Source organism: Hypomesus nipponensis, chromosome 10 (genome assembly GCF_054491055.1).
Source record: "Hypomesus nipponensis isolate SF chromosome 10, ASM5449105v1, whole genome shotgun sequence".
NCBI classification, from domain to species: domain Eukaryota; kingdom Metazoa; phylum Chordata; class Actinopteri; order Osmeriformes; family Osmeridae; genus Hypomesus; species Hypomesus nipponensis.
The window spans coordinates 9,145,383-9,168,543 of NC_140370.1; the positions used below are offsets into that span (position 1 = coordinate 9,145,383).

Genomic DNA, 23,161 nt, shown 5'->3' on the forward strand with positions numbered 1-23,161 from the left:
TTTGTCATTGTCAGCTAGCTGAGATGTTGGTGGAATGATGAGTAGTACCGAGGCATTGATCCATTTATAGGCCTTGCCCAAAACAACACTTCTTTCAACCAAGCTCACACCCTGTGACACAGCAGACAAAGCCAAGTGAGGGCAGGATGGGAGGGACATGATAGCTCTTTGTGCTTTAGACAGAGTAACTTGGACTGCTGTCTGTAAGACGACCTTAGCATAAACAGCGTGGTCCAGAACATAATCATCACAAGAAAAGATTGTGAGGAGGAAAAGAGAGAGTGATTCTTTTTCAAAGACACTCCACCCCCCACACTCACTCAGAAGACCCCCTACAGCTCTCTTCTCCCACATTCACATCCCCCAATTTTCAATCCTCGCGTTACTTTCTAGTCTACCTACTCCATTTTCCTTATTTAGTATTTTTTCTTAAAATATTCACTTTTACTTTGACTCCGACAATCGACCATTCAATTTCCCTTTTCCTCTCATTCGGTATTGTGCCCCTTTTCTTTGATTACAGAGATGGTTTTGATGGACAGATAAGCTGCTGGGACAGAAAGAGGATCTCTCTGAGACTGCTGGATGTTATAACCAATGCTCCAGAGACTGTGGACTTCTGCCCTACTTCAGTGCATTATTCTGTTGTTCCAGACACAATCTTTCATAGTAGCTACAGTTCCTTTAAGTAAATGGTCACTGTGTTACTCAAACAAGTGCCACCAAGCACCTACAGTAGAAAACAAAATGAAAAATGAAAAAAAGAAGAATGGTGATTTCATGGCAAATGCATCCCTTTATGAAAACATGTCAACATAAATAAGTAGTGCCACAGTTTATGCTACAAATCCTTTTTCAGTTGTAGTATTTATTGCATTATTTGTACTTAGGATCGAATACTTATCAACATTACTCATTTATTTAGAGCTTGATTTTCTACATGTTTCTGTTATTGATATATCCCCTTGTGTTCGGTGTTCACTGCTGTTATCACAGTGGAATTTCCCCTCTGGGATTTGCAAAGAAGTTGTTATCCATTTATCTATCTATGTCTAGGCTTTATTCGTGTCCAGCACCCCTGCCTTCCAGTTCTACTTTTGTACATTGTCTTTGGGAAAGACCAGGTGGGCCACTAACCTCCAGGATACAGAACAGACCCCTAGTGACAGACCAGACTCCTCAGTCTGCCAGCCATTAGGGACACTTCCGCAATACGGCCAGTACCATGCCAACAGTGCCCTGGGAATGACCAATCCCTTCACTCGAAACACTTTGGTCCCCCTCTGCAGAACTTGATGGAACCAGAGCCGATCCGATTATACTTGGCGGTTCTGTGAAAAATGAAAAATGAAACGACAAGGATACAAGAGAAACCCAAGCCATCGAAACAAGGCTCTAGTACAATGACAATAAAGGACCATGAATGCTTAACCCGAATAACTGGCCTCATTTCCACACCCTCAGACACAATCAGACACTCTGGAGGGAGCCAATCTGCTCCCTTTTTACATCTAATAGGCTTTGTATCACAACGACTTTGTTTGTGTATTTGTGTACGTGTGTGTGGGGGGAATAGAACATGCCCTAAATCTCAATTTTAGCAGTGAGGTACAGCAGTAGGTGCCTTCTAATGGCCACGTGAGTTGACATGTCAGGTGAGCTCACGATGCACGTTGAAGGATGACAATGTAAAAACTATGAGCTCTATTATTAGAGCAGGCTGTCCCCTATGTACTGCAAGTTAAGTGTGACCAAGGTTTACATGCTGTACAGTGATACTGTACCTGAACCTTATCTACAGAAATGATCAAAAAACTCTACGAAGAGCTGTGATTCAAGATATAATCACACAGAAATCGGTGTTGGCATTAGAGAAACAGGTATAGCAATACAGGAATTAATGTAAATTGTCACTTAACAAAGTTACAGTATGGGATATGGAGTCCGTGACGTTTTTTAAAGACAATTCAGAAATGACCAGGTTTTCCAAAGTGGCTAAATAGAGTACAGTTCTATTTTATAAATAGTTATAATTACAATGTGAATGTCCATCAAACTTTGATAAAAAATAAAAGGAAATGGAGTACGACTAGAATGTGATACCAAGTATTCAACTGTATCCTTATCATGTTAACTCTTTCTGACCCATATAAGATCAAAAGGTATATTATGCTGAGGGTCGATTATACACCTGCCCATGTCAACTGGTGAGTGTGTGGCATGTTTGTAAATTATATTCATTGAAAGTTAAGGATTACAGTAGTAGTCTAGTTTGTGAATTCCTTTAGTGACAGGGGCCCTGCATAACCCAACTCTTGGGCCAAAGTTGGTGTAATAGTAGTTGGCAACAATATCTGCAAATCAAGCCATATATATTCTCACTTCTGTAGCTTTTCACTTAACATCAAATACTATAAAGATGATGATGAATTGTGACATTTGATTATTTGATTATAATAGTATTATTATTAATCACTATAATGATTCATTAATTAATTTAATATCATATTATCTTCATATTGTAATAATCAATAATATGTATTTTCATGTTTCGCTGAGGCTTGTGTTTGTGACACTGCAGGAACTACAAAAGGAAGTGGTTGTATTGGAACGTTGGCTAAGGTCAGACTGTGGACTCACAGTAAACATCTATGGTTAGTCATTAACACAGTTTAAACAGTTTATCCATCAGTCCTGTGCCGTCCTTGATTCTCAGGATGTAAGTAAATCAAATCTGTCTACTAAATAGTTTCTTCTGACATACCGATAATGTTACTTCTGGTGTGAAATACCTATGCTTAATATTGTTGTTTGTCACTGAAAACATTCAAAAATGTGGTTGATGGGGTTGCAAGATAATGTTTGTTCGCACAAATATCCTTCCTTCTGATCTATGATCATTAGGACAAGGCCATGTTGAACTATTGGTTTGAGCTGTTGATAAAAACTCACAGAGAGGTAAATGTTCAATCCAACTACTTCACTATGTGCAACTAAAAATATCACTTTCATATCTTGTTTAATTGTCTCTTCCCTTCAAGCTCTCACCCAGAAGGTCAGACACTACACAGAGATTGTTGGTCTTCACTATCTGGTGCGGAAACCTGTCTCTAATTTCACAACACATTTGTATACTTAATTAAGGAAAAATGATCCTCCATACTCTATGGAATTGGACAGAACACACCGTATTGTGGCAAAATCTAGATGAACATAATAATTAGGTAAATCCCTCAAGCACATTGCCTTACATGTTTTTTTCTTGACAGATTACATTGGCTGAAGGGTCTGTTGATATCATGGGCAGCCTCTTACTGTGGGTGTCACTGGCTTTTGCTTTGTGGTCATCCTCTGTTCTGAGTATGACAGGTAATAAATGTTGCATTTAAGAAAAACCACCTTGCTTCCTTAAGTATCCTTATTTGTCCATTCAGTGCACTTATCATTCTTCTACCATTCTTTTCCTCTGAAAGAGCCTTCATGGCTGCATTCATAGATACATTTATGGATGCAATATTGCTGTTTGATAATTGTCCATCTCATACATGGACTAGTTTTGTTCTTATTCTACACAAATACATGATCTCATAGTCCAATCAATGTCTATATCCACTTAGTCCCTGTCTATACTTGGTCAACTTATTTACTCCTGGTTGTGTTTGTCAGTGTTCTCCAGTGGCCCCGAAGCACACATGCTTCTCCGCTCTAAAAGAGCTAACAGTTTCCTGGAGGAAATGAAGGCCCCTTCTCTGGAACGTGAGTGTGTGGAGGAGAAGTGTGACTTTGAAGAGGCCAGGGAAATCTACCAAACCAGAGAGGCCACGGTAAGGCATCCAAGGCATTTTTTCCCCAGCATGTTCTGTGTCTGAAACAAGAATGTTCTTCATTAAACATTTGTTATGAGTTTGATTTCAGATGGAATTCTGGACAAAGTACACAGGTATGTTAACACAATTTATTAGTCACAGAGGTGCCTTTCTTTTTTTTCTGTAAAAGCAAGCCCACTATAACTATATTGTCGTTCAATACACCATAGGAAACTCTTGCATTATGGTGCATATCTAAATGTGATGTTTTATAGATGGGAACCAATGTAAACCGAATCCCTGTGTGAACGGAACTTGTGTGGACCTTTATCAGAAATATGTCTGCTCCTGTCATCCAGAGTTCGAAGGAAAGCTCTGTGACCACCGTAAGTCCTTCTTACCACCAATTCTGTTGTGCTTGTGATACTAGGTTATAAGGTTTGTTTGTTTTTGAGACCATTTAACAGGTTTTGATTGTTTTTTTGCAGCTAAGACAGCCACAAATTGTTCAATTGACAATGGCGATTGCGATCATATATGCACGGAAAGCAAGGACAGTCTGGAAAGAACATGTAGCTGTATCAAGGGATACCGTCTCCAAAGTAACTCCAGAACTTGTCGCCCTATTGGTAAGAATCGTAAAATGTTTACAAGGCAGTGCATGTGCTAGTCCAAGTGAAGATGTGCATGTATTGGGAGCACAAATGGTCACATATTTTCTCTCCATGCCCTTTTGGAATAAAGATGATCATTCTTGTGGACAGTTACTGACAGAGAAGAACTCCTACAGTGAACCCATAATAGGTTTACTTCCCTGGCTGATGGGAGGTGAGGTGGGCAAAAAGGGGGAAAGCCCCTGGCAGGTACAGTACAGCCAATGTCATTTGTGTATGATATGAGATCACTACATTTAGAGAAAACTGGATGGAAACATGTATTTTATGTCTGTAGGCTCTCATTATTAATGCAATGGGGATGTTCCATTGTGGAGGTGTCCTCATTGATCCTAACTGGGTACTTACTGCAGCCCATTGCTTGACTAATAGCCTACGCTTCCGTGTCAAACTGGGTAAGTAGTTTCTGTACATAATATAAACCAAATATCCTCCTCACTCCATCTTAGTCTACATTGGTAATGCCTTGAGATAGTGTGTGTCATGTTTCTGAGAATAGTCCATCAACACTCCAGGTGACTATGAGCGCTTGAAGAAGGAGGGCACTGAGGTGACCCTGCAGGTAGCTAAAGCTATCCCGCACCCTAACTACAACGGCAAAACAATTGATAATGACATTGCCATGCTCCGCTTGATCACTCCGGCACCACTCTCCAAATATATCGTCCCGGCGTGCCTCCCAGAGCGCAGTCATGCGGAGCGAGTCCTCCACCTTAACGGCACGCCCACTGTCGTGTCTGGCTGGGGCAAAGATGACCTGGATTCTCCGCTCCATACCTCTGCCCTCAACGTCATCAAAGTACCACTGGTCGACCACAACACATGCTCTCGCCAAATGACTAACAATGTGTCAGAGAACGTGTTGTGCGCAGGTATACTGGGCAAGCGTGTCGATGCATGCGAGGGCGACAGTGGTGGGCCCATGGTCACTCTGTACCGTAACACCTGGTTTGTCATAGGCTTGGTTTCATGGGGGGAGGGCTGTGGCAAACTGGACAAATTTGGTGTTTACACCAAGGTCTCCAATTACAATGAGTGGATTGATAGCGTGCGTAATAAGTGGGACCAGGATCATCCCTGATCCCATGTTTGTTTTAGTTGCATTGAACCCACAATTTCTTGTCCCTAAGTGTCAGTCATTTTGCCGCTTTGTTAAATAAATTGACACCCTCAAAGATGTCAGTGATTCTTTATTGTAATTTGTGTAATTTATGATAAAGATATATAATCAATACAGAAAACAAACAGATGTATTCTTATGCTATCTACTAGTGAAACTGTTTGAAACGCACACAGCAATTGTTACGTTTTACTGAGAGCTAATCACTATTTTGAAAGTAACAAGTGTCAAGCCTTTACCTTCAAGCCTCCAGCCAACTGTGTTCCTCTATTACTGTTAGTAGGCTACCAATCACAATGTGTGTGTTAACGGGTCAATTTTTTGACATGCCTCATTCATAAACTGTTTCTGTCTCAACACGCTCAAGTTTCCTGAGTTGCACAATGCATCATGTAGAAGCTAAAGTCTAGTAACAGTTCAAATAGAAAGTTGACTGCTGTAGTTTTAAAGGGATTTCACAGTAAGGGTCAGTACTACAGAAGTTGTAGGTGACCTCTACTGTCCTTGTATGGCACTGATCACAATACCAGCAACATGATCGCTCTCCTAAGATGACCATGCTATTGTGTGATGTTCTCGCTTAACCCTGTTAGAAATATAGCTGTGATGCACATTAACATATTTTTGCTACTCAAGCAGCAAATAACACCTGATAAACACTCATACATACACAGCAATAATACATACATCTACATCATCATTAACATTTCTACAAGTATGTTTGCTGCAGTGAGCCTCAGAAATGTTCATATTTTGTTCACATACAGTAGCCAACCAGTCAAAAGTTTGGGCACATTTTCCCAATGTGTCCAAACTTTTGACTGGTACTGTATATACACATCTAGACATTGAGAATACACAATATTGTTGCATACAAGGTTTGAAAAACTGATATGGGGACCATAAAAAGCCACCCATTTAGTATTGTAATTTATTTTGCATTTCACAGTCATTTTAAGGTAACTAAGCAGCATATGCATGTGCTGTTCAAACCATGGTTGCAAAGGCATACAATCACTGCAACTATCTGTGTTTGGAAAATACACAACATGATTCACAGTGGTTGGATACTAAAGCTCTGTCTAATGCACCTTGAAAGTACTAGTGTACTTCTAATAAGCCCTTCAGATGTAGATACAGTTGGAGATTACCTGAGCATAGTGTTTCACAAGTAGCTGCTCTAAAAGTTGTATCGGATTATACCGTGTTGACAAATGTTTAAGACATTTGACAGCTTATGCGTTTCTGTGTATTTTCCTGCAATTTTACAATATAGCATTGTTTCTTATACTTGTATTTTTTTTCTTTGAAAGTGTACACGTTTAGTCCCCCCAAAAGGAATCCCAATGGTCTTTTTTTTTTCAACAGTTGTTTTTGAATAGATGCATTCTTTTGTGGGGAAATGTTTCTCTCTGGAGGTATGAAGTGGCACTGCAATTTCTCTCAATTTGATAGAGTAGACCAGGGCTGCGCAGTACCTAGGAAGCAACAGTCCGGTAGGTTTTCATTTTTTTCAATCTAACCCTAATCCAACACAACTGATTTGAATAATTTGCTGTTTGTCAAATGGAATCATGTTTGTTGCAAAACAAATGTTTGGAGGGAAACCTACAGAAGGTTGGACAGCCCTGCTGTAAAGTATAAGGTTCAGCAGATGTCCAAGATGCTTGGTACCAGTTTACAGATTGCACTCAAGGTTTACGTCTATAGCAAATATTTGTGTCCTGGCTACAAGGATATAGCCTATGCACAGAACTGAAAAAGAACCCAGTACCCATATGGGACATAACTCCTTGCAGGGCAGGGAACTGGACAGACAATGGAGGGCTGCTGTACAGATATTTAAAGGAAACATATATTCTGTGTTTTTAATGTTTTTTGATTGAAGGCATAGCGGTATAAGATGGGAGATACTACAGGGTGCAGGTTACCACAGAGGCTTAGCATTTACTCAACCTATATTTCCCAGGTTCTGGATGGTTTAAAGGTGCATTCTGGTTTCAACAGTGTTGAGAGGTGGAGCATCCTTCAGGCTGGCATTTTGCCTGCCTCCCCACGTCTCTTTTTCAGCTCTTGCTCATACCTTTCCAACTGGGCCCAGAACCCTGGGTTGGGCTCTACTACTGAGCGAGAGGTCTTCACTTTCTGCAAAAGAGGAATAGTCAGTTGTTTTGGTCCCAGAGGTATGAACTGCTGAATTTCAGCACACAGGATCTGATACTATTGCCAAAGGAAAAGCTTAGACCATTCAGGATACAGAACAAATCAACTGATCCACAGAATGGTTGCTTTCCACACCTACCGTAAAGGCATCAGCCAATGAGAGCTGCCTGTGCTTCATGAGGTATGCTAAACAAATGGTGGCAGAGCGGCTGCGTCCGTTCTTGCAGTAGACGACACTGTGCCCTCCCCTCGCTGCCTCATCTGCGATGCGGTCTGCACAGGCATCAAAGTAGCTGTACAGGTCTTCGTTAGGGTCGTCATATACAGGGATGCGTAGCACGGCCACATGAGATGCTGGAAAGGGCTGCTTGCGGGTGACGTTGATACACAGCGTCACCGCCTCCTGCTGGATGAGGTCGTCACTGCAGGCTGAGCGTGCGTTGCTTATGAACAGGGCTTTGGTGACCTTGCACAGCTGAAGCATCTTGTACTGTAGGACTGTGATACTTTAACAGAAATGTGCACTGCCCCTCGCTGAAATTATCTTGTTACATTCAACCACACACACTTACAGGAAACCTTATTGTCTGCCCCCTCTCTTTATCTTCATACACATTCATTCACACACAATTAACAATATAATTTTAACACACAATAACATTTTACACTGTGGCAGATCAATACACACAAGTGCATACATTCACACACATGCAATGCCTACCTAAAGCAAAAACACAGTACAATTACTATTATAAACATCAAGGATACTATAAACCTTGTACCAACAATCACACTCACTTATTCCATCAATGCCCTTGCCCTCTCTATCAAGCACACACGCTCTTCGTCTAGAGTAGTGACTGACTATTCTTCAAGCAGGACTTGTCAAGGGGGTGTTCTACCAGTCAGCTTGAGCCTTTTCCTGACTTTGCCCTAATGAAGGCTATATTTACTGCCGGGATAGGCCATTCCACGGTCAGGCAAGCCCTGGGTCCTAGTACCACTACAGTTCCTGGTGGATGGTTTTAGTGCAGATAAAACTACTTGAGAATATGTGGGAAATATACTGACAGCATTCTGTAATCTGTGACAACCAAGTTCACAGATAAAAATCCTGTGTACACACACATTTATTATCGAGAGACGAGTAGCATTCATAGATGGACATTATAATGTGTAAATAGATGAATGAATAGATGAGCAAATACAAATGTTAAACTATTATATAATTCATGATAAGACATGTCCATATAGTGTATGTCTGTAAGACAGGGGTTAATTTATGATCAGTGTGGCATTTCTAGAAAAACACTAATTCTTACGTACTTACGTACTGACGTTACGGTCTCCCGCGACTTGCGTGATTTCGTCATCTTGAAAAATCACCAAGGGGAACGGAACAAAAAACGAGGAGGAAACGCAGAGATGAAGGCCGTAGGTGGCTAAACACGAGAAAAGACAACTCGAAACAAATTAAATAAACATTGAAACGCTTATGATTCAACAAAAGAATACATTTCAGAAGAATCTAGTTTATCATAGCTAGATTACTCTGCTTGGATATTTTTGGTGAGTTTCTAGCATCGCGTTGTTGTTGTGAAGACAACTTCTACCGGGCGCCATTTAATTCTATGTTGTCAAGCGAGTGTACGCCGAATAAATCAAATGAAGAAGAATTTCACATTTTATCTTGGCACACTGTATCTTCCAAATATCATAACCAAATGTAATTAGTATGTTGCTATTCCCTTTATGTTAGACAAACTCGCTTGCTATCAAGTCTAGCATCCATACCAGTACACATGGACTGTCGTTAGCATTTCGCCAATTACGCTAACCCCTGCCAAGCTAGCTAGCCTAGGTTTTTAGATTTAAAAATATGTTAGCTAGTTAGATATCAATTGCCAAATTACACACACTGTCCTGCATTTGTTTGAATTATAGTGAATTAATTGGCTTTGTGTGTTTAAAACACTTGCTTAACCACCAAATCTCAGAGGTAAGCAACGTCAGATCAGTGTGCAGCATAACAACAGGCTGCCTAAGAGCTGAGAAACCCATGTGCGAAACCTTGCTAGATAAGGTTAGCCAGGTGGATCCAACTATAGTTTTCCATAACCTTGCTAGAGGATTGAAATAAGATGTATAACTAATCGACAATCGTCTCTGAGGTAGCATGCACCAACTTTAAAGACAGGTTATTTTGGCCTATTATCAACGCTTTTGTTTAAATGTAGACCCAATCAAGTTAGTCAGATAGAACGTGTAATGTTGATTATCTTATAATATGGTTCAGTCACTGTTGATGTAGAGCTGGGGATTCAAACGTCTCATTGTAGAATTTATGGAAATTATTATTAAGGAAAGTACTCAATTCAGCAAATGTTTCTTACATTTGACGGAGAATAAAACTCCACTTCTCGATTAAACTGCTATTTTAATGTAAATATTGTTGCTTGAAAATATGGTGTCTTGACTAATGAAAATTAATTATTGTAAAGTTGGCCTATAGAATAAATTATATTCCAAATGTAGGATAGTTTATTTTCACTGATTCAGGTCACTTAAAACGTAGAATAGTAGGTCGGCGCAGTAGTGGTGAGGGAGGTCCTTTAGTAATAAACTTTATTAGTGGGATGTGTGCTTTGAGACTTTTTGATGAGGACGTTAATTTATGGCTTTGATGGGGAAGTTGGAGCTGTCTCCAATTTGTGTTGCATATGTAGTTTGTCTGACAAGTGTCCAAACTGACTCCCAGATACTCCATGCATGCACTGCTAATAAATAGAGATGGACGTGGACAATGATTAAAAAAATTGTTGCTCACGCCTATCAGCTTGTACAAAAGAGCTTGACTGTGGTCTCGTCATTGAGACATGGGGTGCTAATGTGCTCACGTGCTTACTACCAGTTGTATTTTACTGGCCATAACTTAAACTTCAGCTGTGAGTAGAAAAAATAGCAAAATATAGTATCATTTATAATGTAGTAGCCTAGTCATTGTCACACACTGATATGTAAAAGTATTACAACTTATTACATTGTCTAAATGCTTTAAAGGGACCCAAAATATGTCTCAATTTATTATTTTAGTAGGGATGTGTATTGTGTGCTATGTAATAAGTTATGTTCATGGATACAATTACTCTTATGCTATGGTAATAAAGCCTTTACCACTATTTGACTTCTGTTGATAATGTCGGCAATTTAATTTCTAGTGAGTTAAAAATATATTGAATGTTTTTATGGCATGGGGGGAAAAAAGGTGGTTGAAACGGGCGTCTCAAAATCATCATAAATGTTGCCTTGTGAACGTAGAACTTAAGCTCTTATTACCTCCCAATAGTTTGTGTTGAACGTACAGCTACAGTGTGGTCGAGTCTTCAGCTAAAGCCAATCAAACATTGAGCCGGTACTGATAACACCCCCCCCCCCCCCCCCTGCCTGCATTCATAGATCTAGGCCAGCTACCATGGCGACAGACATCGGCTCCCCGCCGCGGTTCTTCCACATGCCGAGGTTCCAGCACCAGGCCCCGCGGCAGGTGTTCTACAAACGGCCTGACTTTGCCCAGCAGCAGGCCATGCAACAGCTGACCTTCGATGGCAAGCGCATGAGGAAGGCAGTCAACCGCAAGACCATCGACTACAACCCCTCAGTCATCAGATATCTGGAGGTACAGAAATTGGAGTTGAAGCCTGTGTTAAGTTTTAATTTTTTATTCCGGTGTTTGTGACCTGACTTGCCCATAGTACTCCACGTGGCATTTTCCTTTTACCAACATCAATATAGCCTGAAATGCCTGTAAATGTACGTGTGTTTCTTATTAATAACGGCTTTCCCCCTTGCAGAACCGGTTATGGCAGCGGGACCACAGGGATTTCCGTGCCATCCAACCAGATGCAGCATGCTACAACGATGTGAGTGTTGAGACCTTCTTCACACATTTGTGGAATAACTGATTTGAGCAAATGCACCAGTCTTCGAAATTGATTGTGCATGTTAGGCTTTCCCTTTGATCAACTGCTGAAATGTTTTGACTCGTACAACTTGTGTTGTTTTTCTGTCTGGTCTTATAGCTTGTTCCTCCAGTGGGTATGCTGAACAATTCCATGAATGCTGTCACCACCAAGTTTGTCCGAACTTCCACCAACAAAGTGAAGTGTCCTGTGTTTGTCATAAGGGTAAGTACCCCTCTCTCTGCCTTGGTCTCACCACCATGTTGAGCTGTGTATGAAACCAAGCTGGAGTATTTGAAGCACAGCGTTACATAACCATGTCCAGACACACACTACTACTGATTCATGTTTAAGTGTATTTTGCGGTGGGATTAATGGCTGGCCTTTTTTCACTCTCCCCTTCTAAAACATCTCATTCATTGTTCCTTCCTCTTGTCCCCTTATTTCATCCTCTTCTTCTCCCAATCCTCATCTCTCTCTCATCGCTCTCACAGTGGACTCCTGAGGGTAGGCGTCTGGTCACCGGGGCCTCCAGCGGGGAGTTCACCTTGTGGAACGGACTCACGTTCAACTTTGAGACCATTCTACAGGTGAATATCAAATCATCCTCGGCAGTGAAGCCGGCCGCTTCATGAAAGTGATACCCGGTGTGTTGTTGGTGGCAGAGCGGTCCTGGTCAGTGATGCTGATGCTGTGCTGCTTTCCGTCTCCTCAGGCCCATGACAGCCCTGTGAGGGCCATGACCTGGTCTCACAACGACATGTGGATGCTGACTGCCGACCACGGAGGCTACGTGAAGTACTGGCAGTCCAACATGAACAACGTCAAGATGTTCCAGGCTCACAAGGAGGCGATTAGAGAGGCCAGGTCTATACCCAATCTACCATTTTCTGTAGTTAACCCAAGTCTGTTATTGCTGCCCCTGTGTCATGAGGGTTTTGTCAGCAGGGGGCGCTGTTCAGTGTTCTCCCTGCACTTGTGTCGCCTTCAGTTCTTGTCCTCAATGATTGACAGATGTATGTGTGTGCTGTCGCGACACGGCACTGATTTATTTTTGATATTTCTCCTATTATTGCCTTCATTTCCTGTGGCTTATGAGTTGTGTATCTTGATTTTTTCTATACATAATTACTATGTACAGAAAAGGTTGATTTTCACGGTCTTGTTAAATAAAGTGTTTTATATACGCACGTTAAAGCAGTACTGGTTCACACAGATAGGTCCAGTGGTATACAGTAATAAAAAATAAAGTGGGACAGAGGGATACATTAAGCACAAATAAAGTGGAGAGTTTGAACATGAAAATACTTAATAGCGAAGCGTTCTGAGTGGATCTTCTACAAGGCCGTGGGACATCAAGAAGTCCCTCAAACGAACACATAGTGTCACCCCTGCACACTTCGCCACAAAGTCACACTGTTGCTTTGAAGGGTCTGAGGTGTCGGCAAGAGCATGTCTATCATTTGAATCCAAGCCACCCCCTTAATCGGCCTCCCCGAACATTCCCTGCTTTTGACTCTCTAGACATGCAGTTCTACTTAGCTTTTTAAATAAAGATTTCCTTTTTTTCCCTGCTTTTAAGTGCACATTGCTTCTGGGGTAGGAACAGTTGGTGTACACCTTTCACTTTTAGTTCCCATGCAACCCACCACTCTGTCATAAAACATCCACTCAGCCACCAGAACCCTCTTCAATAACTTGATTTGGCTGCATTAAAGGTTTTGCTTTGTTGCTAATGTCTGCCATTGGTGGCGGATGTCCTCAAGAAAATCGAGGAGAAAAAAAATCAATAAAGATCGTATAGCATGCTAATACTACTGTATTTACAGACCATGCAACTACTCAGTTAAAATTTGTGATGCATCCCTTTTGAATACATAACCTCCTGTGCCACAATTCATTTATTTGCTTACGCTAATTATATAATTTTTATATTATATATTATTTAATGCATATTGAATCACAGGGCCAATGGAGAACGAAATAGGGCTGTGGTCATGGTCCTCTGATATTGATTCACACATGGGTTTGGGGGAACATGGTTAACACTGGCACCGGGCAAGAGAACTGCGAGTTTTCATGGCAATTTAGTCATCTGGCATTGGACAAAGTAACTTTCAGTGTGCTCTTGTAGTTTGGGATTTGCTCAAGATCAAAATGGTCTCCACCAACCATTTGCTTTTTTTTCCTTCAAGGTGTGTAAAAAATACCCTCTAGATGGAGCCATTTAGTTTGGTGGTGACCAAAGGCTGGTTACTGGCAACTTTTTTCCGTTTTCTTCTAATACACACATGTATTAGGCCTGCTTCAGCCCTAAAGACAATCAGCCAAATACTTTAAATAGAAGAACTTAGCTGAAGACATTTGTCTGTAATTAATGATCACCACCAGTGACGTATTTGACCTTATAGGCCTAGGGGATGTGCAACATGTATTAGGCCTACTGTCTGCTAATGGAAGAAGGTATACTATGTGCTTAACCACATCAGATGTGCAACACTCCTTTCATTAATTGTTATGCAGATTTAACATTTGCTATCGCTTGCCATGTTTTGTGAGATGTCTTGTCACAAATTGGGTACATTGTTGGAACAGAATGCCATTGTTGGACTTGTTGAAATGTTAGATGGATCTATTTTGGTAAAGCACATTTTCTTTCATGCTGGTGGTTTTGGCATGGCAGGGGTGATTCAACTTAGGCTTTAGTGGTATTGTGAATCTAGACTAGGTGGATTGACATACTTGTCTAGTCAGTAATGTGTGTTTTCTGCAAAGTGACAGGTGCAGATAAATGTTACGTATAGTCTTGAGATGGCTGTGGCTTGCCTGATTACACCAGTGTGAGCCATGTTTGGATTTGTTTACGGATGTTTGTTGACATGTAGTGTCTGCTGATGGAGATGGCTACTAGTCCTTCTGCTTGAATAAGACTTGCTTGTTGAAGATGCTCAACTTAGACTCAAACTGGGTTTAATGTTAGTGTAACACTGTAAAAGGAATGGATGTGAAACGGCGGCCTTTCATCCACTGGTTGTGCCCAGCCAGTCAATCCTTCCACATGCTGGGTGGAAGGGGTAGCAGCCACCTGTGTGAACCCTGGTGGCCCAGCTGTGACTGCCTGCATTATTGATTATCTTCCTGCCTGTGTCTTCAGTTTCTCACCTACGGATAATAAATTTGCCACTTGCTCTGACGACGGAACAGTCCGCATCTGGGACTTCCTGCGCTGCCACGAGGAGAGAATTCTAAGAGGTATGTTTCTGTGGATAAAACACACTAATGTACCTTCCCCATACACTGCTCTCATACTCTAGAACCTCATACGCAAACATGCACACCAGTGGGACAAGAACTTCAGCTGTGGGTCTGTGCAAGGAATTCCAAACTTAAGTTTAGTTCTGATTGTTGAGAGATGCAAGAACTACAATTTATTGGAATATTTGTCAGAGTACTCCAAGAGTGAAAGATAGGCTGCCTCAATCAAAGGACTTTTTAGACTTCTACCACAACAGAAGAAACATTCTGTTAAATCCTACACTAAGCTTGTTTATCATTTGTTGCTGGTCAATAAAGTAGGCCTTACCACCTTGCTTTGTAGAGGGCTGTGCAGTTATGTCATTTAGATGCTTTTCTTTGGTCAGATTTTTCCAAAGTCATGCATGTGACCGTGAAAGCGTAAGATGATTGAATAGTATGTTTGCCTTCAGGTTTTTTTTTTTTTTTTTTTACAATAAAAAGTTGCGGTTTCAAAACTGAATAAACAAAGTTGAGTCCAGAATTATGAGGCAGTTTAGAGGTCCAGTTTCACTTTTTTCAATAAACATTGAGTAGGGAATCTATTTGTGTCTAATAATCCTCTCATTAATGAGAATAAAATGCATTTCCCCCAAATTGTTTGCTGTTTTAGGCTGTCGTCTGTAACCATATCGCAATAATCCTTCACAATATAAACGTTAAAATAAACACTGAAATGTCCTCTCAAAAATGGTTCTGCGATTCTTTCTATAAGCTACACATTCCTGATTTGATATGACCCATCTGGCTCAATTGTAGCAGGCCAGTTGTAAATGGAGTCATCTCACACACGGACCGCTTCCATCATATACACTGCTGTGGGATGCCCAAAAAAGATACAAAGAAAGTCCATATTTTCATTAAGGTTCCAGATGATCTTAAATATGTAAGCACTCATATTTGGACTGCACATGCACATTCCTAGATGAAAACATTATTTAAACCTTCTGAATGTTTTAATTGAACAATGAAAAAGTTATCTGGATGTCTTTGATCTATAATTAATGGTTTGTATTTTATGTATTCGCCTGGCTTACGTTGTGTCATGCAATGGCTGTTTAACTTGGCTGACTGAGTACACATCACTACTGTCTATACTGGCTCACTCACATGTAAAGACTTAAGCTTAAATGAAGATGCACACTTCTACCTTTTCTGTACTATGCGATTAATTACTTCACTGGCCATCACTCATTTACCCATTGAATATTCCAACACATACGTTTTCTTTGTAATGTACCACAACATGTTTATTGGAAATCAATGGTCTTCTGTGTTTCAGATAAATCATTCACATTTTGTATGGTGTTTTTGTCTCACCCTGTGTAAACACTGTAAATGTCCTTTACCCTTGTTAGGTCATGGTGCTGACGTGAAGTGTGTGGACTGGCACCCCACCAAAGGCTTGGTGGTCTCTGGTAGCAAAGACAGCCAGCAGCCAATCAAATTCTGGGATCCAAAGACAGGCCAGAGTTTGGCTACACTGTGAGTTTTAAAAGGCACCACCAAACCCACTGCTTTCTAATTAAATGTGCAGTTGAACGTTAGCCTACATGCGCACTCACTCCTTTTCCTGTTTCCTTAACCCTGCCCAGTCATGCCCATAAGAACACTGTGATGGAAGTAAAGTGGAACCTCAATGGTAACTGGCTCCTCACAGCTTCGCGTGACCACCTGTGTAAGCTCTTTGACATCCGCAACCTGAAGGAGGAGCTACAGGTGTTCAGGGGACATAAGAAAGAGGCCACAGGTTTGTGAGAGGACAAATCAGTCATCCCAATCTTTTTGTGTGTGTGTGTTGCAAATGCTCTGTTAAAACACCTTGTGTGTGTGGATATCAATGGGGTGTATTTTGTGTTTGACACAATGTCATCATTTCATCAGATTAGCAGGAGTTGGTAGCTTCGTATTGTAAAGTGTGCTGTGCTAATGCTATGTTTGTGTGGTGTGTAGCCGTGGCATGGCACCCCGTCCACGAGGGCCTGTTTGCCAGCGGAGGCTCGGACGGATCACTCCTCTTCTGGAACGCAGGGTAACAGTGACACCTCAACACCGCTCCCCCCCTCCCCAAACTGCACTTACAATCCCCAATCGTTGCCCCTTTTCCTCTGGCTTTTTACCCCTGCAGGGCTACATGGGTAGATCACTCTGAAGGTCATTAGTGCCGAATGGATTGAATGACATGGTGTGGTTTTGGTGCTTGTGCTCTGCTCTCAGGGTGGAGAAGGAGGTGGGTGGGATGGAGATGGCCCACGAGGGCATGATCTGGAGTCTGGCATGGCACCCTCTGGGACACATCCTGTGCTCTGGGTCCAACGACCACACCAGGTAGGACAGTGGTTGTTCTTGTTGATTGAATGTAAAGTGAATTGTGAATCAAATACAGGTGCTTTGTCTTTTTTATCCTCTGTGAAAATGTGTGTCCTTACAATCCTTTTTTTTTTTCTTTCTAAGTAAATTCTGGACAAGAAATAGGCCAGGAGACAAAATGAGGGACAGATACAATCTGAACTTGTTACCAGGAATGTCAGAAGATGGAGTGGAGTACGGTGCGTTGTGTTATTGTGACCGTGAGGTCACTGTGTTGGAGGTTGCATTCTGTCGGCCGGTGTTGTGACATGGTTGTGGATTTATGTTTCAGATGACATGGAGCCCAACAGCATGGCTGCGATCCCTGGCATGGGAATCCCTGAGCAGCTTAAAGCTGCTATGGAGCAAGAGCAGAGTGGTGAGAGAAGCTTTTTCCGGTGGTGGGGGGGGAGGGGCAAATACTTTTTCTCTGGATCCATTTCTGGTCCTAGGCACGAAAGAGACTGTTATACTGCATAGTAAGCAAAATCACTTTAGATGTGGTGTTGGATGTTAAAATGAAATTGTGTGTGGCATGGTAAAGACGCTACGCCCGAGTTGGAGATGTCCATCCCGGGCCTGGACTGGGGGATGGAAGAAGTCATGCTGAAAGACATGAAGAAGGTTCCACAGAAGAAAGTGCCCTACGCCAAACCCATCCCTGCCCAGTTCCAACAGGTACGCAACTCTACAGATCCAAGGTCTCCTCGACGAGCGTGGAAGGAAGAGGGATGCAAAGTTCTGCACATAACAGGATATGCACAGCCGAACACAGCATGTGCTTTGTTTCATAGACCTCTCTCTCTCTTCCTCCCCCTCTCTCTCTCTTCCAGGCCTGGGCAGACAATAAGGTGCCCGCGATGCCCCCGGGCGGAGAGATGCCCAAAGAAAGGAAGGTGGAGCCGAAAGGGGACGGGAAGAAAAAGTCACAGGCTGACATGGAGCAGGAGATGGCCGCTCTGCAGTATACCAACCCCATGCTTCTAGAGGTACGGAACCAGAGCACTTGAGAGCCACCTGCACGCAGACCGACGCAAACTCGGTTCACACAAGTTCAGAATGGACTCTGTGGTGAAGCACTTTGTGGAGTACCTGTTTAGTGTCAGGGATTAGGAGCCTCCTCATGCAAATTTACACGAGTCCTGCTGAATGACGAAAGCCAGGGTCATTTCTCTCTTGGGCCACCATTGGGATTTGACATTGGGATCATGCTCTTCCTGCATGTTTCTTGTTAAAGTGCCTTTGTCCAATACTTCTCAGTGCCAGTAGTAATGTCTTTGTTCTGTCCCCAGCAAATGAAGATGGAGCGAATGAATCAGCTTCAGGCTGATGGCAGCTTGCCTCCACAGGGCCAGCAGGGACCAATGCCCCCCTTCCCTGGCCAGGGAGGGCCCATGCCCCCTCCTCCTCAGGGCTTCCCACAGTCCATGCCCCCTCAACAGATGCAACACAATATGGGCCCCCCCATGGGCCCAGGTGGAATGCAGGCTCCATTCATGCCTCCTGGACAGATGGGCCAGCACCACCAGGGGCCCCCGCAGGGCATGATGGGGCCACCAGACATCCATGGGCCCCAGGGCATGCAGAGGCACCCAGGTCCTCACAGAAACATGGGCCCACAGGGGCCACATGGAATGCCTCCTGGACCCAGAGGTCCGCCTGGTGGCATGCAAGGGCCTCCCGGTGGGATGATGGGTCCCCCACCTCGAGGAATGGGGCCCAGAGATACTCAGGGGCCCCCTCCACATGTTCCCCAAGGGAACATGATGGGTCCCCAGGGCCCCATGCAGGGCGGGATGATGGGACCCCCTATGCAGAACCCTACAAGGACACATGGAAATTATGGGATGGGCAATATGCAAGGGCCTCCTCCTGGAGGGATGCATGGCCCACCTCCGGGTAACATGCAGGGGCCCCCAGGCAATATGCAGGGGCCACCCGGAAACATGGCGCCATCGTACATGCCACATCAGGTGAGTTTGTAAAGTTCTTAAATTAAGTTTTCCAATGACTTGATGGGGAGGAACACAATAATGAATTAAGAATCAAACAATCTAACTTGGACTACTTCAATTCTGTCTTCCCTACTGCTAACCACTGAACTTTTATGGTTGGATAAGCAGACTCCCTCTAATGTTAAAACTTTGTCTAGCAGGCGGGTCAGAACTCTGGACCAATGATGCATGGGATGGGACAGCAAGGACCCAATGGCAAAGGTAGCTGGAGGAACGTTTCTGCCATGCATAAGTGATTGTGTTATACATAAGTCTTATCATTCTAGTGTACTGACTGTTACTGTGTCCTGGTTCTTCCACCCATTAGATTCTCGAGGTCCTCCTAACCACCACATGGGTCCTCTAGCCGACCGCCAGGGCCCAGGGGGACCCGGGGGACCCGACCAGGGCTCGGCGCCTTACTGGGGGGGGGACTCCCAGCAGGGGCGTGGGCGTGGACACCCAGACTTTGAGGGGGGTCAAGAGTTCCATGGCAGGGGAGAGGAGAGCTGGAGGCAAGGGCCTGGCCAGGGTTACCAAGGAGGGCATCGGGGAGGAGGAGCAGGAGGTGGTGGAGGCAGTGGAGGAGGAGGAGGTGGAGGAGGGGGTAATGGAGGGAACTGGGGCTCCGAGGAGAGGTTCCCCCGTGACGGAGGAGAGTTCCGCGGACGCAGAGATGAAAGGTGAGCTTCTTCTGAAGTCACTGGGGACGGAACCACATTCTAATGTGACCATACTAATATTCATTCTAATGCAACCATACTAATCTTCATTCTAATACGACCATACTAATCTTCATTCTAATGCGACCATACTAATCTTCCAAGGACATAACTCTCACCTCACATGGGGCTTCTTACGTTTTTTTGTTTCTAGAAACTTAGCTAAAGCTAAACCCTAATCAAAGCTAACTCCTATTCCAGTGGGTGCTGAGGCAGTGGGTTAACCTGCAAGCTTGGCGTGTGTATGTTTGTGTTAGATATGATAATTATGGGGGCCCGGGAGAGGAGTTTGACCAGAGGCAAAGAGACAGACGTCCTCCTCCGAGACATGGCCAGGACTCTGATGACACGTGGGTCTCATGCGCTAATTAGCTTTCCATGTTTTCTACTAACACACTTCCCAACCTATCTAAAATGCACCTTCTTCCTAACTTGTGCTTGTGTTTGTGGTGGCACGAATGATCCATGAGACTTATATATTTATTTTCAGTGAGAAAGAAACCTATCTTTATTCTTCTGAAGTGAACCATTATGTGCTGATCCACCGAACTATGGCACCTTGTTTTGAAGGACCTGAATAAAACACAAAGAGTGATGGATGTGTCACCCAGGAATCTGTCGGGGACAGAAAACTCACTCTCATGGGGTCCCTCTCCTCCACACAGGTACAGAGGGGGCGGGCCAGGGCGCTCGGGAGGCCGGGGGTTTTCTGACGAGTACGGCGGACAGGAGGAGAACTTTGAGGGCCCAGACGAGATGGGCCGAGGGTGGGACAACGGAGGAAGGGGGAGACCCCCCCGTGGAGGTGGACCACCAAGAGGAGGTTAGACTGGGTTGTGTCTCGTCCAGCCATCTCGCCTGGCTCTCACACCACTTTCCTTCGCTGTCATCCCCCCTTCATTCTGTCATCCCCCCTTCATTCTGTCATCCCCCCTTCATTCTGTCATCCCCCCTTCATTCTGTCATCCACCCTTCATTCTGTCATCTACCCTTCATTCTGTCATCAACCCTTCATTCTGTCATCTACCCTTCATTCTGTCATCAACCCTTCATTCTGTCATCTACCCTTCATTCTGTCATCCCCCCTTCATTCTGTCATCTACCCTTCATTCTGTCATCCACCCTTCATTCTGTCATCCCCCCTTCATTCTGTCATACCCCCTTCATTCTGTCATCTACCCTTCATTCTGTCATCCACCCTTCATTCTGTCATCCACCCTTCATTCTGTCATCCCCCCTTCATTCTGTCATACCCCCTTCATTCTGTCATCTACCCTTCATTCTGTCATACCCCCTTCATTCTGTCATCCACCCTTCATTCTGTCATCTACCCTTCATTCTGTCATCCACCCTTCATTCTGTCCATCTATCGCTTTCTTTCTATTGGTTATCTCTCGGTCTTTTGCGCTACCTGTACCTTTATCTGTCCACCGATCTATCCATCTTCCACTCAACCCTGGTTGTTATCTCAGGTGGTGGACGCATGGGCTTGCTCCCCACCCCCGATGAGTTCCCCCCACACTTTGAGGGAGGCAGAAGTCAGGAGTCCTGGGAGGGCGGGAGAGACCAAGGTAAAGGGGTGTCTCTTTATCTAGGCTATTGAGACTAGTCTTTTTGATAAGGGCTTTGGATAAGGAAACCAATTAGGTTTATGGGGGTTAAGGAACATAACCAACACAAGCTGCTGTTACCAAAGTGAAGATAATGCTGAGAATGGCATTTTTCCAGAGATTGGCGAGACCAATTGATCTGAGCTTGTCAATGCACACCTCAATTTACAGGAAATATTAAAAACATATATGAGAAGATGACTACAATGGCTACCAATGACTTTAGTTTGACACCCCTGTACTGAAACTAGAGCAGCAACTGCACAGGGGACAAAGACAGCTTAAAGAATATAAATGCCACAACCAAGTGTGATAGTGAAGAGGAGTTGGTTTGACCAACCTGGTCAAAATGAGTTCCAGGGGATAAGGTTTGGGCTTTATCTCAGGTCACGAACCGTACCGTGAGGGCCAGAGACCGGAGCACACGATGCATGACAGCCCGTCACCTGCCAGCCGCGAGCGCTCCTCCTCCCTGCAGGGCATGGACATGGCCTCTCTGCCCCCGCGGAAACGGCCCTGGCATGACGGCCCGGGCAACGGAGACCCCCGCGACAGAGAGTCCCCTGGGACAGGGGCCGAGGACAGGACAGGAGGTAAGGGGGAAAGATGAGCTGGGGGCTGGGAAGAACGCGTCAGGCAATCGCTTGAGGATTATCCGCCTGGCCCTGCCAGTCGCACTCTACACTCGTTGATGTCTTTCCACGACTGCAAATGGAACTTCCCCCTTCTCTCTCCAGGCCGACCCCCACAGCGAGAGGATGGCAGTTACGGACCCTCGTCCCGTGGAGGCCGGGGAGGCTGGGGCCCCGGAGCGGGTAGCGCGGGGCCAACCACCAGGAGAGGGACGGCCCGTGGCGCCCCCAGGGGAGTACGTGGTCGGTAGGGCTGGAGAAAGACTCAACTACCTACCCCCAACACCCGACCACCCCCTCAACCCTGCCCTAATACTCTTGGCTCACCCCACCCTTACCCCCTCACAAGGACAGACTGCAAAGAGGACAGGGACCAAAAATGAGACACAAACACTATCCCAACAACTCCTGCCCCTCCGGACCAGGGTATTAGGTCTGTGTTCAGACTACATCTCGTTAGACAAGCTTGAAGGATGGATTGTTTACTTGTATGTATTGGGCCCTTAGTGGGTGTGTTGTGTGTATGCGCGTGTGTTTGTGTGGAAGGAGGGTTTATACTGTATGTATCTGCACTTCTACAGCTTGCTGACTGACAGACACCTCCTCTTGACTTCCCCCATGAACTTGTGACATCTTCAACCTGAAGATTCCTTGATGGAAACCCATTACTGAAAAAAATAGAACTTGTCTGAAGCTCTGAAATTGTCACAAGGCGTGGGCCTTGTATGAAAACATTCAAATGGTGTGCCTGGTTCCACTTTGATTCCTTGCCTTCCGTTAGTATCCCTACCTCATTAATGTCCACTTATCTGAAAGTATTGGATGGTTGAAGTTGATA

At 44.0% G+C, this 23,161-nt stretch overlaps 3 protein-coding genes across 6 annotated transcripts; 2 read left to right on the top strand and 1 right to left on the bottom strand.

The window, feature by feature from the left end:
* The first annotated feature begins 2,673 nt into the window (after positions 1-2,673).
* Positions 2,674-5,655, top strand: proca (protein C (inactivator of coagulation factors Va and VIIIa), a). The gene is made up of 10 exons (XM_084708299.1): positions 2,674-2,719; positions 3,042-3,094; positions 3,270-3,369; positions 3,667-3,824; positions 3,916-3,940; positions 4,082-4,192; positions 4,295-4,435; positions 4,551-4,669; positions 4,758-4,875; positions 4,996-5,655. The coding sequence occupies exons 3-10, from the start codon at positions 3,300-3,302 to the stop codon at positions 5,559-5,561; spliced, it is 1,308 nt and encodes a 435-aa protein (XP_084564425.1). The 5' UTR covers positions 2,674-2,719; positions 3,042-3,094; positions 3,270-3,299; the 3' UTR covers positions 5,562-5,655.
* A 9-nt stretch (positions 5,656-5,664) lies between these two features.
* On the bottom strand, positions 5,665-8,667 carry dusp28 (dual specificity phosphatase 28). The gene is made up of 2 exons (XM_084708300.1): positions 7,903-8,667; positions 5,665-7,745 (listed from the first exon to the last, which is right to left on the bottom strand). The coding sequence occupies exons 1-2, from the start codon at positions 8,245-8,247 to the stop codon at positions 7,629-7,631; spliced, it is 462 nt and encodes a 153-aa protein (XP_084564426.1). The 5' UTR covers positions 8,248-8,667; the 3' UTR covers positions 5,665-7,628.
* A 455-nt stretch (positions 8,668-9,122) lies between these two features.
* On the top strand, positions 9,123-22,707 carry wdr33 (WD repeat domain 33). Of its 4 annotated transcripts, XM_084707198.1 has the most exons (23): positions 9,123-9,332; positions 11,220-11,439; positions 11,615-11,683; positions 11,843-11,947; positions 12,217-12,312; positions 12,438-12,589; positions 14,877-14,974; positions 16,375-16,501; positions 16,612-16,766; positions 16,970-17,048; positions 17,234-17,344; positions 17,471-17,565; positions 17,658-17,744; positions 17,910-18,043; positions 18,199-18,354; positions 18,658-19,338; positions 19,518-19,581; positions 19,688-20,042; positions 20,339-20,431; positions 20,747-20,904; positions 21,554-21,652; positions 22,078-22,284; positions 22,429-22,707. In XM_084707198.1, the coding sequence occupies exons 2-23, from the start codon at positions 11,236-11,238 to the stop codon at positions 22,572-22,574; spliced, it is 3,471 nt and encodes a 1,156-aa protein (XP_084563324.1). In that variant the 5' UTR covers positions 9,123-9,332; positions 11,220-11,235; the 3' UTR covers positions 22,575-22,707. The 4 variants fall into 4 exon arrangements, with proteins under 4 accessions (XP_084563324.1, XP_084563325.1, XP_084563326.1 ...); XM_084707199.1 differs by lacking the exon at positions 20,339-20,431; XM_084707200.1 differs by lacking the exon at positions 20,339-20,431 and having other exon boundaries at positions 19,521-19,581.
* Positions 22,708-23,161: the final 454 nt, after the last annotated feature.

Coding starts and splice junctions, on each gene's coding strand:
- proca (XM_084708299.1), top strand. CDS start 3,300: ATGGGCAGCCTCTTACTGTGGGTGTCACTGGCTTTTGCTTTGTGGTCA. Junction 4,193..4,294: donor AGGAAAGCTCTGTGACCACC/GTAAGTCCTTCT, acceptor GTTTTTTTGCAG/CTAAGACAGCCACAAATTGT. Junction 4,670..4,757: donor AGGGGGAAAGCCCCTGGCAG/GTACAGTACAGC, acceptor TTATGTCTGTAG/GCTCTCATTATTAATGCAAT.
- dusp28 (XM_084708300.1), bottom strand. CDS start 8,247: ATGCTTCAGCTGTGCAAGGTCACCAAAGCCCTGTTCATAAGCAACGCA. Junction 7,746..7,902: donor CATTGGCTGATGCCTTTACG/GTAGGTGTGGAA, acceptor CCTCTTTTGCAG/AAAGTGAAGACCTCTCGCTC.
- wdr33 (XM_084707198.1), top strand. CDS start 11,236: ATGGCGACAGACATCGGCTCCCCGCCGCGGTTCTTCCACATGCCGAGG. Junction 14,975..16,374: donor CGAGGAGAGAATTCTAAGAG/GTATGTTTCTGT, acceptor TACCCTTGTTAG/GTCATGGTGCTGACGTGAAG. Junction 22,285..22,428: donor GGCCGAGGACAGGACAGGAG/GTAAGGGGGAAA, acceptor TTCTCTCTCCAG/GCCGACCCCCACAGCGAGAG.